The sequence below is a fragment of the Diceros bicornis genome, chromosome 13, assembly GCF_020826845.1.
Source record: "Diceros bicornis minor isolate mBicDic1 chromosome 13, mDicBic1.mat.cur, whole genome shotgun sequence".
NCBI lineage: Eukaryota > Metazoa > Chordata > Mammalia > Perissodactyla > Rhinocerotidae > Diceros > Diceros bicornis.
This window is the reverse complement of record NC_080752.1, coordinates 52780192-52800333: the sequence shown is the minus strand read 5'-3', so window position 1 is coordinate 52800333 and position 20142 is coordinate 52780192. Positions and strand designations below refer to the sequence as shown.

At 41.9% G+C, this 20142-nt stretch overlaps 1 protein-coding gene across 1 annotated transcript; it reads right to left on the bottom strand.

The window, feature by feature from the left end:
* Positions 1-9376: 9376 nt before the first annotated feature.
* On the bottom strand, positions 9377-20021 carry AKIRIN1 (akirin 1). Its single transcript, XM_058553750.1, has 5 exons — positions 19692-20021; positions 15441-15581; positions 12968-13102; positions 11561-11632; positions 9377-10895 (listed from the first exon to the last, which is right to left on the bottom strand). The coding sequence occupies exons 1-5, from the start codon at positions 19918-19920 to the stop codon at positions 10885-10887; spliced, it is 588 nt and encodes a 195-aa protein (XP_058409733.1). The 5' UTR covers positions 19921-20021; the 3' UTR covers positions 9377-10884.
* Positions 20022-20142: the final 121 nt, after the last annotated feature.

The window sequence follows — 20142 nt, the reverse complement described above, 5'->3', positions numbered from 1 at the left end:
TACTGCAGTTGTACTTATAAATAACTTGCAAATAAATGAATATTTGTTTGGGATTTGGGCTGAAAATGTCTTTTCCTTTTAAGTGTGCTCTCAGAAACGTTTAGAGAAGTCCAGCCTTCCAACTTTCCCAGCCTCGTTGTCCAAAATTCCCTGCCTAATGCCCCAACCAAGAGTTTGCTTTTCCAGTGTATTCCAGGAAAAGTCCTGCCATCCAGTCTCTTTGATTTTTTATTCCTTTCCCTGGGAATGACACCGTTTCCACCGCATCTCTGTTTTTGCTTGCCAAATTCCTACTCTGCTTCAGGACTTTTGCATAAATTTTTCCCCAGAAGGGGATATGTGCCCCCAAGCCCCAGGATGACCCACTCTGGAGAGAATTTCTAAGGTCTCACAACTCACTGGTTTAGTTGAAGTGTTCCAATTCTCCCCCCCCCCACGCCCCCATCAGATATATACCCCACCTGAGATCAGAGTTCAAGTAGAATTTCTTGAGCACCTAATGCATGTCCAGCAAAATACTGGAGAATTATGGACTTGGTAACTCATGGCCCTTGCCCACAAAATATTAGAGGTAGCAAGGCATTGATCACCACCACCCTGTCCACTTCTCCCACCTTCTTGTTTATGTTGGTGATATCATCTTCCCAGCCATTCAGGCAGGAAACTGAATTGTATTTTGCCTTTTCCTCATCTTTCATCCACTAATTACTGGCCAAGTTCTCTCAAATATTTCTTCAATAAGTTTCCAACTTATTTCTTGCTTTCTGCCTCCCCGCCCTTCACTTCAATCTATTTTGCACTGACAAATCTTCCTAAAATACTAATTTCATCCTATCACTCCTCAGATACCAGGCAGAATAGATTAGTACAAAGGTGAGTGACTCAGATGCCTCCAAGGCCAAACAGAGCCCACTATAAGGAAGTGAAAACAAAAGCACCATGATAAATGGCGACTGGTATTTGGCCTCAGTTCAAGGGATGGAAGGAGTAGTGGGGACTGTGACAAACTGGAGAGCATATGTCCTGTCTGAAGGCGGCAGCAGCTACTCAGCTCCGTCTTAGTCAGCTACTGAGAGAGTCAGGGCCCCAAACTGTCAACTCTTCAGATTTTTCAAGAGAAGCCAAAAATCTTTTATTGCTGTTTAAATGTGAAACCTCCCACTTTTAAAATTCAGGGCAACTAATTTTTTAAAAAGGGCTGGCCAAACAAAACCCACATTGGAAATGGTCTTTGAGCTGCCAGATTTCAACCCTTGGATAGGATGGAGGGAAAATTGGAGGCAGGGAAAGCTATTTTGAACTCTGATGGCTTTTTGCATCTAGCCTTGCTCCCTTCTTGCTCACTTTTCTTATTGCTGTCGGTTGCTTTTCTTTTCTTTTTTATTGAGGTAGTATTGGTTTATAACATTACAAAAATTTCAGGTGTACATCATTATATTTTGATTTCTGTGTAGGCAGTTGCTTTTTTAAAACTCAAATCTGATCATTCAAAAAACACTTCCATGGCCCTTCTTGGGACGTCCCTTTTGGGACAAAGACACAGAATGCTGTGACAAGTGATAAAATAGAAAAATGAGGGGCCTGCCCAGTGGCGCAGTGGTTAAGTTCATGTGCTTCGCTTTGGTGGCCCAGGGCTTGCAGCATCGGATCCCGGGTGAGGAACTACGCACAGCTCATCAAGCCACGCTGTGGCGGTGTCCTACATACAAAATAGAGGAAGATGGGCACAGATGTTAGCTCAGAACTAATCTTCCTCAGCAAAAAGAGGAAGATTGGCAAGGGATGTTAGCTTAGGGCCAACCTTCCTCACCAAAAAACCCCCCAAAAAACAAACAAACAAAAAAAAAACGAGGGAGAACACAAAGGAGGGGGGTCATTCATACTGCTTGGGCTGTGTGAGCTGTCTGTGTATTCAAGAAAAGGTCCAAATTCTTGGTTTGGCATTCAAGACGCTTCATGATTTGATTTCTTCCCATTTCTAAATCCTCAGATTCCCATTGCTGACCAACCCCTACTCAACCCCGTCGTGTTCTCCGCCATCCAGAATTGCTCTCATGCTTCCAGACTTTGTAGAAGCAGTTTCTTCTGCCTGGAATGATCCCACCCGCTCGCTGCCACCTTCCCACTGTCTCCCACGCAAATGCCTTCTCTGGCCAGACCGTTTATTGCCCCGTATTCTGATGAAAGCTTCTCGAATTCGTCAGGCATTTACTAGGACTTTCTTGAGGTCTCACCAGCCTTGTAAGCTTCTATTATAGATATTGTTAACTGTGGATACGCCGACCCCTCCACTGGACCATGTTTACAGCCTAGTGTCGGCACCAGATCAAGGATGTCGGTGACAGGTGCTCCTCAACAGTAAATATTGGAAAACTACAATTCCCAGAACCCCAGGCCAGAACTGAGCCTGCGCCGTTGCTATGGCGACCGCGGGCGCCCGCTTGGAGTCTTGCGCTTTACGTCACAAGTGGCGTAACTTAGCATTAGGGGTGCATTGTCGCTCCTTTCTCCTCCCACCCCTCTCCTTTGCGTTTTCTTTGCCCTGGTCTGTGGAACCTTTGCTTCGTGGAAGTGTGATTTTACAACGAAGTCAAAGGCCTTTATGCGCAGAGAGCAGGCCTGAGCTGTCTCCTTCCATTTTGTATTCGGGAAACCGAGGCTCGGAGACCGGGTGGAACGCAACTAAGCGTTCGCTGCTGGCGTCGCGGCGATCTGCTCTTCCCAAACAACCCTGCTCTCATCTTCAAAGCATAAAAGAGGATGGCTCGATGACCTAATCGAAGGTCATCCCCACCTCTCCGAAATCTATCCTCAGACGCTGCATGAATGCGGACGGTGGACGGTCACAGGCCGTCCAGAGTCCCCCTAGGTCTCCATTCACGGGACTTCTGTCCTTTACCTGTAGGATTTCCTGATGTTGACATACCTCTTAGTCAGAACCCGAGAAAAGCTTTACCACCACCCTTCTGCGGATAGGCTGTCCATAACTGAGCACGTGGGGAACTTTGGGCCTGTATCTGTTACCACTACCACACAGATTTGAACAAACAACTGGCTAGCCTACGGATACTAGCACATTTGGGGAAGACGATGAGTTGAGAAACTTCTCCCCACCCTCACGCCGCAAGCCCCGAGCTGTAGGAGAGACACAACATAGCCAATAAGCAAAGTAATCTGAAAGGGAAAGTAATGGGTCCCAAGGCCTGGAATATAATGGAAACCAGAGTGACCCTTTAAACTAAAAAGAATGTGCCATTTGGAGGCAGAGAAAATATCAAGTTGAAGATGCAACAGAACCAGGAACCACTGAAGTGGGGAGGAAGGCTGTGGCGGGCTCACGTGGTAGGGGTAACGATGTTGGTAAACATTCCATCCTTAGAATTAACTCCCCTCATTCTGATATGTAGAGCTGCTTCTTGACTTCAATGAGGCTTCCCAAGTGGGATGATTACATGAAGAAAACACACTGTTAAGGCCAATAGGACAGTCTACTGCACCTGACATATTTCTCATCATAAATTAACACACTGGTGTCTGGTTTTATAGACCAATACAGCTTTATTATGAGTCAGCCTTCTTGGGTACAGATCAGGGTAATTAAACTACCTGGAGGGAACCTGCCAGGGCAGCCCAGTAGCCTTCTCCAGGAAACACCCTGCTCTCTCTCTGTCCAGAGAGACAGAACACTTATCAGAGCAAGTTTTATCACATTTCTGCCTATAGGCTGTGACCTTCTCTAGGGTAAGAACTGCATCTCTCTTTCCCCTGCTGTAGAGAGACAACTTGCAGAAGGCTTAAAATTATTTGATCTGAGAGTTAAGGGACAGGGTTTCAGTGCACTGACAACTAGAAAAGGGGAGGAGTAGCCACATAATTCATTTAGTCACGCATCATTTAAGAGCTAAGATTAGAGAGATAATAGCTCAAGGTGCTACTAAGAGCTCAGTATGGTAGAAGAGTCATGAAGACACATAAATGCATCATACAATCTTATAAAGGCATAAAATGAAGCGCTAAAATGAAGTACTGTGTAAGTAGTACACCTCCTCAGAAAGGTGTTCCTTACAATCCAATTTAGGCATCTAGTTACTCTCTATCATTACCATTTTATTTTCTTCAAGCACTTTTAAATCTTGGATTAACTTGTTTACTAGTTTGCCTCTCTTGCCTCCTAAGAATGTAAGCACCACAAGAGCAGGGACTGCGTCTGTGCAGCTCAGTGATATATTCCTAGGGCCCAGAACAGTACTTGGCAAATGTAGGTGCTCAATAAACATTTATCAAATGAGTAACTTTGCCCTGAAGGGAGAAGACAATTGCCACTTGAGTAAGCATTTGTCAAGCGAGAAGGGATTTAATTCCAGGCAGAGGAACAATAGGAGCACCATGAAAAATTATGGGCTGAGTCAGTGCTAAGGACAGTTTGAGAGGAAAATTTTTAAATAATCCATCAAAGAGCTAATCAGTGCCTTTAAGAATAGGTGGATTTAAGAGAATCTGTGCAAAAAACCCCAAAAAACCAAACCCCAAAACCCACAGCTGCTGCTGCTATGGAACTGGATTAGTTAAGTGAGGGGCAAAGATAAGCCAAACCAAAAGAAAAAGAATCTTTGAAACTATGCCTATGGGAAGAGAGAAGAGACCAGAAAGATTTAAGGGCCATCCTCTTCTTAGCCCCCAGGCAAAGCCAGAGCCGTGTTTAATCAACCTTCCCAATCAATGTACAGGCCTTCGTTATCTCTGACTGGACCAAAAAAAGAGGCTCTTAACTGGTCAACCTGTCTCCGGTGTGGTATTTGCTCTTCTGTCCTGTACTTACCCCTGAATTAGTTTTCCCAAAACTCTTCAGATTCCCACAGAAAAAGGGCCAAACTCATAGTAGTCAAAGCACTTCATTATCTAGCCCCTACAATCTAGCTTCCAGCTCTCTTCCCAGGACCTACATGAGTTTTCTACTTTGGCTAAACAAGAATGTTGTCCCTGCACACCACGATTTCCCACCACCCAGCCTGTGCTCATTTCAAGTCCCAATTCTTACATTTGCCTGAGCCCAATTCATCCTTTGAAACCTCACTCCAACTCTACCTCCCTGAATAAAGCCTTTCCTGATCACTATTGCTACTTAGAACCATCTCTTCTTTCCCTTGGTCTACTACCTGTACCATTCACTTAACACAAAGCAACTTTTACCTTCCTTGCTTATATTCCTTGCTAGACCGAGCCCCTTCTCAGGGGTCAAGATCCAACTGACCAAGTACTGATTTATGTTAATTCCAAGTCAGGTACTGGGGGCAGACAGACTAGGGCTACTTAGAGAACCTGTCAGGCTTTTAAAACTCAAATATCTGTCCTCCACAAATAAAGAACTCAGAAGACACCAGTAATGCTTTCTGAATGATTGAAAAATACTCAAAGTCAATATAAACATGTCTTTCCCTACTTATCTCCCATTAACACGAAGGCATACTGGGTACCAAGCCAGGTTAATAGCTTCACCAGACAAAGCTCCGATGAGACAAAAAGCACATAGGAACTTTTACTTCTAGAAATTGAGCATCAGGAAATTTGGATCAACCTACTGCTAAGGCCAACTAAAAAGCAGCTGAAATATAAAAATCATTTTCTTAAAAGCATAAAAAGGCTAACTAGGTAGTGAGGAGTTACTGAGCCAAAATCTAGATGAGAACCCAGAGAGCCTAGAACTCAAAGCTGCTCTCTCCCTTAAGGCATTTGCAATCTGGAAGAAGCCCCTGAATGGCTGAGCTGCACTTTTAGAAGCCTCATGGTCTAAGGGGACAAAAATCAAAACCTAAGGCCAGCTAAAGGTGGGAACCCCCACCACAGACACCATAAGCTGGGATTCCAAAGTGTTACACACTTTCAAGTTGAGTTAGACAAAAGTAAACCAGTCCTCACATGAACTTGACACCTGGTTGTGTGCCATCTGGATGATCCAGGGAACCTCCAGTCTTCAATCTGATTTAAGGTTTGGTAATATTCCCAGGTACAGGCAACTGGAAATCCTTCCTGGAAGCAGATGCCTCATCCTTCTCCTGTTTATTCCTACAAATAATTTTTCAGATATACTGTCCAGCTCATAGATAACCCAGCACACAGACAGCTCACTATAAAGAACAATCAGTAGAGAGACCCATGAAGACTTCAGATTTTGAAATTTTAGACAAAGTATCATACCCTCCCTACAATGAAGTGCTAATTATTTATTTGAAAGTATGGTTTGGGGTGGGTAGCTAGAGATTTTTCCCTAGGTAAACTCACTCCTTTCTTCCTGAAAGTGTCAACCTTACACAAGGTCCAGTTTATTATTTTTTTTTTTGAGGAAGACTGGCTCTAAGCTAACATCTTTGCCAGTCTTCCTTTTTCTTTTTTCTCCCCAAAGCCCCAGCACATAGTTGTATATCCTAGTTGTAGGTCCTTCTAGTTCTGTGTGGGTCAGCGCCTCAGCATGGCTTGATGAGCAGTAAGTCCGCACCCAGGATCCGAACCGGTGAACCCCGGGCCGCCGAAGTGGAACTCATGAACTTAACCACTACGCCACCGGGCTGGCCCCTGGTTTATTATTTTTTAAGGGATTTTTAAAAATTAAAGTATAGTTGACATACAATATTGTATTAGTTTCAGGTGTACAACAGTGATCTGACATTTATATACATTACAAAATGATCACTCTGATAAGAGCAGTAACCATCTGTCACCATACGAAGTTATTACAATATTGTTGACTATATTCCCTATGCCGTACATTACATCCCTGTGACTTATTTATTTTATAACTGTAAGTTTGTTCCTCTTAATCCCCTTCACCTATTTCGCCCTTCCCCCTACCCCGCTATCCAAGGTCCAATTTAACTGTAGCTATAGAAGACTATAGCACTCTCTGAAGCTGTTTTCAAGGAAAGAATCACCAGGGCAGCAGAAAAGTCACTGTTCCTTAAGAACAGTATTTAACAAACTATCTTTAAACCCATGCTCTTTTCTAATAAATGTAAAATCCTCACATCCACTTGTGTATCTAAAATTTCAAAACTGAATATGCCAAAGATAAAATAGTCATTCTAAACCTTTTATCCCTCTAATAGTATGCTCCCTGTCCTCATCCTTGAGAATCAATGCTCTAAAAAGTTCATTAGCTTTTTCTGTAAGATACTCACTTTGGCAAAATCAGTCAGTTTTCATTTTAAGCAGAGGATTTTTCATCATACCTCAACCTAGGTGTAACTCCTGTAGGAATGACAAATTAAGGCACGTGTCCACCAACCCACGATGCACCAAGTTTGCCTTGTTTGTGAGCTTTTTCAAATGTATATCAATACTACAGTGCAGGGGCCCACAAACTTTTATGTAAAGGGCCAGAGAGTAAGTATTTTCAACTCTGTGGCCCATACTGTGTCTCTGCAGTTGTAGTGTGAAAGCAGCCACAGATGCAAATAGGCGTGGCAGTGTTCCAATAAAACTTTATTTACAGAAGCAGGCCATAGGTTGCTAACCCCTGCTATAGTGAATAACAAAATACAGATTCACTGAGAGGCATTACTGAATTCATTTGTCATTCAACTTTTATTGTCTTCTTAGTCCAACACTTAAAAGTACAAATTCTAATAAAAGAATGTGAGATTTGGATGTTAACAAGGGGCTATTCAGACTGGAAAGTTGAGAATCACTGCTGCAGAAAGGTTTTGGTCTTCAGATCTGATAAAAACCACTATAAACAAATCTGCTGTAACATTTTCAAGTGCATATTCTATGTCCCAAGCTGTGCTAAACACTTTCTTTACATGGACTATTTAATTTAATCTCCCATTTGAAAACAAAACCCAATGATGCACATACAATTAATCCTCATTTTACAGATAAGGAAACTATGGCCCCAAAAGTTCAGTAGCTTGGCAAAGCTCACATAGCAAGTTAGTGGCAGAGCAGACTAAACTCTAGGGCTACAAACATTTAAAGGCCATTCCTTTAACTACTACACTAGCCAACCAATCCTTCCTGGTGGGCAGAGAAGATTCACCACGTGTGGAAGGCTGGCCCAAATTCTCGTATCCCCCGATCTTTTTCTTCTCCTTGGGGAGCTCTTAACAATTATCACTGACTCAGGAACTCTGATCTCCCCTGTACCCTTCTGACCCAGGCATGGACATTTACTCCTTTCATTCCTCTTAAGCTTAAGACTTAACTGTAAAGAGGATAACAAATGGGATTAAAACAGAGAAAATAATGTTAACTAGCTCACTAGATATGGCTGTTCAGACCATAGGTCCTGGCCTATCCTTATAGGTCTCTATAAGTTGCCTTCTTCCTTGGGCCTTGACCTACCTCCGTGGGATAAAGACACTTCCATAGGGGCCAGCCCGGTGGCGCAAGCGGTTAAGTGTGTGTGCTCCCTTGCGGCGGCCTGGGGTTCACCGGTTCTGATCCCGGGCTCGCACCGACGCACCGCTTGTTAAGCCATGCTGTCGCGGCGTCCCATATAAAGTAGAGGAGGATGGGCATGGATGTTAGCCCAGGGCCAGTCTTCCTCCGCAAAAAAAAAAAAGAGGAGGATTGGCATCAGATGTTAGTTCAGGGCTGGTCTTCCTCACAAAAAAAAAAAAAAAAAAGACACTTTCCTACCTGGGAATGCCCCTAAGTTCAAGCCCTAGAAATCAAGGTCAAGGGAAAAACTCCTTTCACTAGTCTAAGGCCTACCTTACAGATCCCCATTTTTTGTCCTAGGAACCATCTTTTCTCTGGATAAAACACTAAACCAAGATGTCTACTCCATTTCGAGGAGATTCCAAAACCCAGCCATGGTGGTGTGGTCTTACCCTGTGGCCCCAAAGGGCAACCATATCGTAATACAATAGCCGAACAACACTGGGTGCAGTGAGAAGGTGTCTGTCATTTTCCTTATAGAAACCTACTCTACTTCCCAGCCAGAAGCCATTTAGTAGGAATGGGGCTAACACCTGCAATAGTGAGTGAGCACATCACACTGATTCTGTAACAAGAAGACTTCAGTGAGGCAGCATTCCCCATTCCTGGTCCATCCTTCAGGACTTTTGATGGCCCCCACAGCTGCCCTTCCCTTGTTTTGGTGTGACTATCCCACTGTAAGTCCACTCCCATTACAGCCACTGCTATGCTCCTCTTCCAGGAACAAGTGACTACCCTAGAAAAAGAAGAGATGAAACAAATTGCCCTTCAAATATGAAGTAAAATAATTCTTTAATTATTAAAAGATTACTCTTGGGCTTTAAAAAAAAGTCTATATATCTTAAATGTCATGTTGAACTGGGGAAATGGTTATAGCAGCCTCACATAAATTATTTGAATTAATAAACATTATCACAGTATTAAGAAGGCAAGGTAAACAAATAGCTTAAGTATTTTATTCGTTTGCAACTAAGCTTGTTAACACTATATAATGAAAATGTACAAAGAATAATGTTGCAGTTTTTGGTTAGATTTAAGTCAAAGACATTCATTAATAAGGAATCTTCGAATGTGAATATTCCAGAAATTTCTCTAAGCCATCTGATCCGAACAACTGTCTCTGAATATTACCTTACTTTGGAAGGTATTGGCATACATTTGAATTAAACTCAGAATTTTTCAAAATAAGCCCTAATTAAAAAAACTATGCTATATTCAAACTAAAACAATTTTAATAGAACTTTCCTTTCCAGAAACAATAATAAAGGAAACAAGGCATTTTGTAAAATGTGGTCCTGAACAAGTCACAGTAAAAAATAAATGTATACTTAACTTCCACCTCCTCAAAACAGAGGCTACTTTCTGTTTCTCAGCCTTGGAAACAAGGTGAAGAACAGTCTGTAAGCAACTTCGGGCAGGGGGCTGCCAAAACAAAGCTCAAGCAGTTGAACATGGACACCTCTTAGAAGAATTTGGGGGAAGCTGACCAAAGGATCCAAATTCTATTTTTAGTAACTGACACGAAGGTAAAGTGGCTCCTCCCAAACAGCAGTGCCGCTGGGGCCTGGCCGGGCCCCGTGCTCACCCATGTCATGCTCCCAAGCAAACCCTGATACTCCTGCTCCAGGGGAGACTTTTTCTTTTTAGAGGTTCAGTATCCAGGGAGCTCTTTGTGTGAGTGAGGTGAGCAGAGACTCCACGTGGGTATTTTAAGGCTTGGAGTCAAAGTATTTTTCTAACACGGCTAGGCAGAGTCCATGTGTCAAATGGCCTGTCTCCGGTTTGTTCTAATTCCTCATCACGCATTTGTAGACCTAGGACCACAGACCTTTGCTATGTCATCATAATCACATCTAATGTCCATCCTAACTTATGATTCATATTCTGTGCCTGGAAACAGTCCCTGTATTTAACAATAATACCTACACATGAAACAATCCACTGTTACAACTTATATGGTCACAAAACATTAACGATCTTCTGTAGACCAAGCAAATGTTTTTAACCATAATTGTCGTGCATCAAATTCACAGCCAGAATCCCCAAGATCAAAAAAATTTGCACAATACAAATAATAACTTAAAAGACACATACACACATATACACACACTCTCACACACACTTCTTACAGAACTGTGCTTGGGGAAACTCCATTTGTTGAGTGCCACTGAGGGCATATTTTGCTAAACTGCTGCTCCAGGTATTTTTGTTTGGAAAATCTATCACAGTAGGGCACAGCTGTTTATTGGATGAGCAGAAAAGAAAGATATGCTTGTGGCAACGAGAAAGTTTTAAGGTCTTTCAAGTTGTATAAAATGGACCTGCAGAAACGTTTAAGTGTTCTCAGGATGCAAAGTTGGAGCTGAAATGTGATATCAAACCAGTTGCAAAAGTGTACAGCAGCCATCTCTTGAGGTCAAACCTGGTACCCAGATACGCAAGAAAGCTTCAGGACACGTCTATAAATTAGGAATAAAAACAAAAGAGTGTAAGAATAATAAAAAATATAGTGTTGTGCTTTTTTTTTATATATTAACTAATGATAATGTGATAAACAGCATAGAGGATATGAATCACCACTGAAAAGGTCCTAAATTTTTAACAATTTAAGAAACCTGACTCAGGTTCAGTTTACATATATAGCTATTTATAATTTATGTTTTGAGTAATTGGTAGTTGCAAGATGTTTAGAATTAAGAAATTCTGACCACACACTTGATAAGTTAACTTAAGGAATCAACTTTCATAAATTAACAATTGAAATTATCTTTCTGGGGAAAAGCCAGGTAATAAACAAACTGGCACTGGAGTCCGACTGCCAGTTTCAATCCTGGCTGAATCACTAGCTATATGAGCTTGGACAAATTAGTTAACTTCTTTAAGTACTATCCTTACCTATAAAATAGGGCTAATAATACTTCTTCTCTCATAAGGTTACTGTGGGTTAAATAAACTTCCTGAGGATTTAAAGGGCTTAGTGTAGTGCTGGGCATGTAAGTATTCTCTACATGTTAGCTATTATTTTACTTCACAGGGTTTTTCTGCTCTCAGGAGACAGGTATTCAGCGTCAAAATCTTACTCTTGGAAGTTGGAAAATTCAAACAAAAATTTGGCAATACTTACAGCTTGTTGGCCTTGTCCCATATCGTCGCATAATCTGATCATGTGTGAATTTCACAAAAGATTCATACTGTTCTGTGAGGGGAAAGACAGTATATACTATCCCCAGAAACTCTCCCTCAGTTTTTTGAGAATCTAGTGTCAGGATCACATCTGGCTTCCCAGTTTAAATTATCCACTCTTGGGCCCTCCTTATAATGGTCACTGTGAGATCTGTTACTTCCTCTTAGATCCCAGAGCCAAATCCCCAGCTCCTAGATTTGGTCACTGATCATCTACGATATAACATTTTTCTAATAATCTCACCCTTGCCGTAACTCCATCCCCTACTAATGGTTTCCCAAGACAGATATGCTCACTACTAAAAGCCAGCAAATTTTAGGATCTCTCCTATGGGACATCAAGTTTGAAGCTCTTTTCTGCACTCTATCCTTGCTATAAATTTTAACATACACATTAAGTGAAAGACGTGGGAGGCTAGAAAGCTAAGAAAAAATTCCATACTACCTAATTGTAGAGAGTTCCACAGAAGTACCTTCTAAAGGGAAACTCAGTAGAAAGATATAAGGTAGTCTGATATCCATGAACACAGAAGTGACTTAGAGCCAGCTGGTCTGAACAATTTTGGGGTGGGAGTAGGAGGGGAATGATATACTAGAGCTTCTTATAATACACATTATTAATATATTAAAGGATCAAAGCAGTTCTACTATAAAGAAACCCATTTAACTTTGTTGTTAAACCAACAGTTCTCAATTTAAAATAGACCTATTAACATTCTGAGGAACCATGTGGTGTGGGTCACCAGATTAGGAAACAATACTGTCACAGGAAGAAGTTGTTGCCTAAAATCTCTCTGATCACAACATGGTCCTCTTTTACTAAACAGGTACTGCTTTCCATTCCTGATTCAGAGCCCTTCCTTTCCCAAAAGGCTCTACTTGTTGTCATCCCTTTGTTCTAGCCTGAGCTGTGCTTTCCAAACGCTAATGTATTCTCTCATGTACCTCCAAATCACAGGATGCCTGACTTCCCACAACCACAAAGTGACTCCCACCAGGAAGTCTGAATATGTTGACTGTATTCCACTCCTCCCAACCACCTGTTGGGAGGTTAGCACTTTCCCAACCACCTGTTTACCCGCCAGCTAGCCCAAATAACCTACTCAATGCCTTTATTCATATGGAAAATTCTTGAAAGAAAAGCTTGGTTTATTGTTTCAGAAATGTACATGAAAAGTCCTTCCATATAATGTAAAAATGAAATGTTTAGAATCAGAGAGTAATTTAATACAACTCATTAAATCTTCTTGCATTAAGTCCTACTCATTTTCTAAATTACCATTTACTTAACTAGGATTAATCCTTACTGAACCCTATTAACAATGGCATAGCCACTGCCTCAGCCTACCTGCTAGTTTGGTATTGAGGATTTGCTCATACTCCTCCCGAATTTTATCTTCATAGTCTTTTAAGAGACGCTCACATATTATTCCAACTTGTCGGAGGGTAAAGGTGGGCTGGTCCTTCTTCATCCAGGAGGAACCTGGCCAAAAGACAAATCTAGTTTGCATAATACATTCTAGTTCTAAGATTCAGAATTAAAAACTTTACATAAACAGTCTAGGATATAAAAATTGTTTAGAAAAATGATAGTTTTCACTACTTTATAAGCAATATTTTCACATAATTCTCTTGAGTTTCTGACATCTGTTTTACAAAGAAAGGCCAAAGGTAAATTGAGTAGGAGGAACAACATGTATTCAGGTGTGCTGGTTGATCTGCATACAGAAAAATAGTTCTGATGCCATAACAGTCTGAGCCCATAGTCAATGTTCATTTGGTAGAAGACAAGAACAAAGAGTTTAAAGCTGATATAAAGCCTCCAGTCTGGGTTAGAGAAAGTAGATTCACAGTATGAACGCTACCCAGATCCTTGCAGATCACCTAGATCTATGTTTAACCAAGGTGGTGCATCATAATTATCTGTAGAATTAACCAAAAAGAGATACATATTCTGATTTAATTCTGGGGTAGGGCTTGGGTAGCTTTTTAAGTTCCACAGGTGATTCTGGTAAGAAATGGTTAGGAGTTTGACACTTAGGAGACCAAGTGACTTGCCCAATATAAAAACTGTTAGCAAAGTCATTGAAGTATGAATGAAGGAGACGATTAGGCACTAAACATCTCATCCTTGATCTCTTTTGAACCTAGGTCAAAAAGAGTGAAATGTTCATAAGATAGTAGTTAGAAACCCAAATATCCACTGCAATGCCAGAAAACATGGAAATTGGCTTCTTGATCATGATAAAGCTGCAGTTCCACTGGTAGCCCAGTTCTGAGTCGTTCCTCAAAGCTCAATCTGAAATCGGTTTCTTTGGCCCTCTTAGTCTATAAACCATTTTTTTTTTTTTTTGTGAGGAAGATCAGCCCTGAGCTAACATCCATGCTAATCCTCCTCTCTTTGCTGAGGAAGACAGGCTCTGAGCTAACATCTATTGCCAACCCTCCTCTTTTCCCCCAAAGCCCCAGTAGATAGTTGTATGTCATAGTTGCACATCCTTCTAGTTGCTATATGTGGGACGCGGCCTCAGCATGGCCGGAGAAGCGGTGCGTGGGTGAGCGCCCGGGATCCGAACACCGTCCGCCAGTAGCGGAGCGCGCGCACTTAACCGCTAAGCCACGGGGCCGGCCCTATAAACCATTTAACACCCTAAAACAAATCATTTTTTGCTTACACCAAAATTTTTTCTCTACAGCTGAAATCTGACCAAAACATATAGCCAGTCATTATTTGTAATTATTTTTCTACCCATAATAGATTCTATTACTTCAAGATTACATTATTAAAATCTCAAGAGAAAATTAAGGAGAGACTTGCTAGCTATAACCAGTGAAAGGTCTGTTACTCATGTACGTGCAAGAGCAATTAGAAAGGGTGTTGTTCCAAAGCCAAGACCTTTGGGTTATAAGACAATTCTTCAAAAAATTACTTGAGGTGAAATTCACATAAAATGAACCATGCTAAAGCGAACAATTTGGTGCCATTTAGCACAGTGACAATGTTGCACAAGCACTACCTCTATCTAGTTTCAAAAACACTTCTACCACTTCAAAGTAACACCCCTTACCATTAAGCAGTTTCTCCCCATTCCCCCCTTCCCCCAGCTCCTGGCCAACACCAATTTGTGTTCTGTAAGGAGACAATTTTTAACCAAGGTAATTTTTACCTCTTGGAACTGTTACAAAGTAGAACACTTTATGAGGAAATAAACTCCTCTACTGTTAAAGGAGACAGAGTTCACCACCCAACGGAGATGTTCGAGCACTGGCCTGTTGACTATTTGCAGGAGCATGGCAGGCAAGACTGGTGGCTGAACTATGTGACCATGAATATTCCCTCCAACCCTGAAGATTCTATTTTTGAGCACATCCTCTCTGACCACCTGTCAATGTTATAGAGCAGTGCTGTCATACAACTTTCTGCAATGAGGGAAATCTCCTATAGTTGTGCTGTCTAATTCAACAGCTACATGAGGCCAATAAGCACTTGAAATGTGGCTACTGCATCTGAGAAACTAAACATTAAAATATTATTAAATTTTAATTAATTTAAAATTAAACAGCCACATGTGACTAGTAGCTATGATATTAGATGTTGCAGTTATACAGGGTACGCTTGCATTGGGTGGAGGAAAACCCAACAAATCAATCTAAGGTATTTTCCAATTTCATGACTCTATGGCTTTAAAAGTATTTATAAGTAGTAATATAATGCATACACTTTATTACTTTAGACAAAATCAATTTTGGATTAGGAAACTATCATTTTAAGTACCATTTACGAACTCTTAAATGGACTGTGCTCACGAAAGCATGCTTACCTGGAGAACTAGGTGCTGTGAGTGCTGAGGAGTGAGGCTGACTTTCCGAAGTACAAGCTTCACTCTGATTAAGAACAACTTCTAAATGTCTCCACCTCTGATAACGACTATATTCTTGTTTTATGTTCTGAAAAATTTGCTCTAATAAAAAAGAAACACACTTGAGCATTCACTTTATTGTCTCATTTATTCAAACTTCTTTAACGACAAAAAGGTTTATACTGAAGAAAGCACTCCTCCTATAACTCCCTAAGTGTGCCCTCTTATTGCTATTTCAACAACACACAGAATAGCTATTTTGGCATAAGCCACCCAGATAGTCCCCTTCACTTGTTTTTCCTGTGATAATGAAGACAGATCTGCTGTTTGCTGTAGGATTAAATAGTAAAACTAGTACAACTTATAGCAGCAAACAAAAAAATCCCATCCACCTAATAGGGAGCTATTTTTGATCTCCTTTAAGTTGCATAATTTCACAAACTAGGGTATTAGGGGTGAGTGTCTTACCACCTAAGACCTTCTAACAACGAAGCTCTGGTCCTGTTTGGGACTCAAGATCTTTGAGGAAGAGGACAGCAGAAACCATTATGTTCACAGCGTGGACATTGACCAGGGGAAGACCTGAGATTTACTGCTTGGAATTGATGATAAGGGCTCAGAAAAGAATTTTCTGATCTTATAAGAGGCAATATTTCGTAGGATCCAGATTACTATTCTGAGTCTAGGTAATCATAAACCAAATCTGCTAACACTATTAAAAGGTCCATGACACACAAATCACTAACCACCTTGAAGTCCACTCCTAGAGACAACAAAGAATCTGGAAGGATATGACTTTCAAGTTTTTTGTTTTTCTGGTAGAATAATGTATTCACTCTCCAGATAATAAAGCTTCCTTATCAAAAACAAAAACCAGAAAACAGTATCACCACCCACCACTCAGATTATTCTAATGTATACCTTGCTATAACCTTATTTTTTTAATGGGGGAAAGCCTTACTAAGGCCGTTTTGCTTCTTCCTAGCTGTGTGACTATGACCTTGGAAAGTCATTCAGGATCTTTAGCCTAGTTCTTCAATATAAATGTTAAATGCCTACCTGACAAAGTTGTGAGAATCAAAATCAAAGATAATAATGCCATAACAAATGACAGTACAGCCCAGGAACTGATATGAACTCAAAGTTGCTCCACACATAGCTAAACCCCATAACACTCAGCTTAAACACTGGAACAGTGTAGGATTAGCAAAGCTTTCCTTTAAGAATGCTATGAAGTTCATATTTTAGATCCCTGAATTGATGAAGTTTTCACTTCATCTTTAAAACGTATTATCCTCCAAGCACATACTTGCCAGATTCGATACAAGGATGTAAGGAACTGCAAAGACTTGAAACAAGAAAGGACAAGTATGAGGACAATGCTCATGAGAACAGAAGGTCTTTGATAAACCTCAAACTGCCTCTTGTATGGTAAAGTGAACAAATGGAAAGATACAACTTTGAGGCTGGAAGAAGGACTAGCAAGTTCAAGATTCTAAAGATGGTATGCAGGGGACAAAAATAAGGAAGTAGATGTGATTTCCTTCCCAAAGCCACTTAGAACAGGAAAAGGCATTTTTTAAAAAAAGAAAAATGCACATTTCTTTTTAACAGTAGATAATAATTTTAATCCTTGCCTCCCATTATTATTTGAGGTTGTGCTTCCAGGTTATATCAGACTAAGCCCATCCTCAAAATTCTACACATAGCAAAATTCAAACTCAAACATGGCATTCCATGCCTTCCAAGCCTTGGCGCCAAATTATTTTCCCTATTCCATCTCCCACTACAACCCAGTTGCATTCAAAACTATTCTTCCCTTAACTTGTGGGTTTTCTGGCCTTTGCTCAAGCAGTTTTCCTTTGTTTGAAATGGGCTGCCTCTCTCCCCTCAATATTATTCAAGACCCAGCTAAAATGCTACCTCAATTGGGAAGTTATTCCCCAACCTTCAAGACATGATCAATTAACTGCTTTGCATCTAGACTCACTCCATGTTAAAAACATCTCCCTGAGGTCAGCAAACCCCTTCCATGCCTGGTAGCCACCTAGCTCATTAAGCAATACAAGGCTTAATTTTACAGGCCCTTTCCACAAAAAGTGCTATGACACATCTGGTTTTTTTCAAGTGAAGTAAAATCCATTTCTGAGAACTTTACAACCCTTGAGACAACAACTAGGATGTTATAAAATGAAATCACTTATCTTTAAATTCACTTTCCTATCAGTTGGCTTTATTCTTTCTATTTGTATAGCAACTAATAATTCCTTCCCCATTCTTCCTTTTTAATCCAGAAGGCATCTTTCACTTAAGGCAAAGCACCAAATAATGAATCATTCATACTTTGTTTCTTTCATGACAGAACCATATTCCAATAAGCATTAAGAAACATAACTGGGCAATCTTTAAAAATGAGTATTTTAAATATTTTATCATAAATGACCAAAAAGTTGGTTTGCATGAGCTATACAAAAATTTAATTTTAAGATTAAAAAATAGTGACCCATTATAGCACTCTGCCATATTGAGGCTTCCAAATACATTCAAAAATCATTTATTAAGCATTTGCTATAATGTGAACTACAAGAGAATTAGTCTAGAGGGTAGTTTTGGAAGAAATAAAACATTTACATTAAATGTTTTATGTATAATGGGTTTTTACATCCATCAAGATAGATAGGGCAAGTATTAATTCTATTTTGCAGAAGAAGAGAGATGCAGAAAGATTACGTGGCTATCCTTGGGTATGTGTAGGAGCAGTGGAAGAAAAAACATCACTTCAAGTGGACATCTATGCCCCCTGCTTTTGAAGGGCTCTTTAAAAAGAACTTTGCAAACATTATCTCATTCAGTACATAAGGCTTTGCAACATTAAGTGGTCAGGGAATTTAGAGTAGAATAGAGTTCATTATGGGACAGGGTTAGTCAGGCAATGGATGGGAGACTTGAAGAAATGACTGTATTTGGATTAGCAAATAGAAGGAGAAACATCATGATGGAAGGCAAGGATACAGGCACAGCCAGGTGGGTCTGGGGCAAAAGAGTAAAGGCATAGTTTGGGAAAAAATGTATGAAAGATTGACTAGGTAGGGCATGGTTATAGCTGGTAAATCCTTTGAATGCCAAAATAAAAAAGAAGTGAACATGGGTAAGGATATAGTGTCTGGGAAAGCCTGGCCGGCAACTGCAAGAATCTTGGTGTGAGAGGATGAGGGCCTGAAATCTGAAATGTGGATATGCAGAGGAAGGAGGAAATAAAGCCTAAAGACACTGATAACTGAAAAGGGGTGAGGAAAGAATGATTTTAAGGCAATCTCAAGGTTCTGCTTATGCTTAAGAAATAAAAAAACACACACAAAGAAAGGACTTGTCCAAGTCCAATTTTGAGACCTCCCCCTCCCATTTCCGGTAGCCCTTTAAAACTGCTAAATATTAATTCTGATGCACTTTCCCCTCTACTCCTGCACAATGGTTGGGTTTTTTACTTTGTCACAACAGCTCTCCCCTTTTCTTGGCCAAGGTGGAATCCCTTATTGAAGGAGCCTCTCTGTTACGGATAGTTGAATTCCTGCTTCCGGAATCTCTGTATGTTTAAGGATTCTCAAATTCTAGCTAACGACCTACCGATTCCAAGCCATATATGGTACAAGACAATAGCCATACAATAAAAGAACATGGCCAGTCCTTATAAATAGTCAGGTTGAAATCGGATTCCATGACTTCTGCGGCGACCTCCGGTCCCTAAAGACTTCTGGAAATCAGGTCTCCCTACAAGCACAAGTACAGTGCTGAACAGCACGCACTCAGGCCCCTTCTCAGTAACCCGCCCCAACACCCACCCTCACGGCCGGGTTCGTGAGTAGAATCCAATTTTCCATGGCCCACTGGATCTGCAGGGCGGCTCGGTGCAGGCCCGGGCAGCAGAGGCAGGAGGGGCTTCGGGGACAGGGGGGCCCCGAGCGGCTAGGGATCTTCCTGCTGCCCACCCCTCTAACGTCTCCTGCTCCAAGAAAACCGAAAACTGACACTGTGGCCCCACTACCCCTCCCGGATGTCTCCGATCCCCGGAAGCGACCAGGCCCAGCGGCACCCCAGTTCCCTTTTCTCAGGGCAAAGAAGGGGTCTGTGGGGGAATTAGCCTAGCGTCCACAACCCCCTCCCCCCCAAATATGCCTGGGCCTGGCTTCCTGCCAAACCCGCAGCGTAGGTTACCCGGAGTTGGAAGGCGCCGCTCGCTGCCGGGCGGGGCGGGCTGCTGCAGAGTCGGCGGTGGGGTCTGCGTCTGGAGGAGAGGCAGCGGCGGCGGCGGCTCGGCGTCCGGGGGCCTGAGGCCCGGAGTGGGGCCGGGCAAAGGGGCGCAGCGCCGCCGCTTCGGGGAACCGGGGCTCAGCAGCGCCGCCTCGAACTCCATGGGCCGCTTCAACGTCGCCCCGCACGCCATGCCGCCGAGGGGCCAGGGACCAGGAGCGGACGCGGCTGTAACTGCGGCCGGAGGGCTCCTCAACGGAGCTTCCAAGCCAAGCCGGCTCCAATGGCGCCTCCAGCACCCGGCAGCGGCGCTAGCCCCGCCTCCTGTGACGTCACGGGACCCGGCCACCGCGCGGCGGAGGGGGGGAAGCCGGAAGAGGGCCGCTCTGGCAGGTCCGTCAGCCTCGTCCCGGCC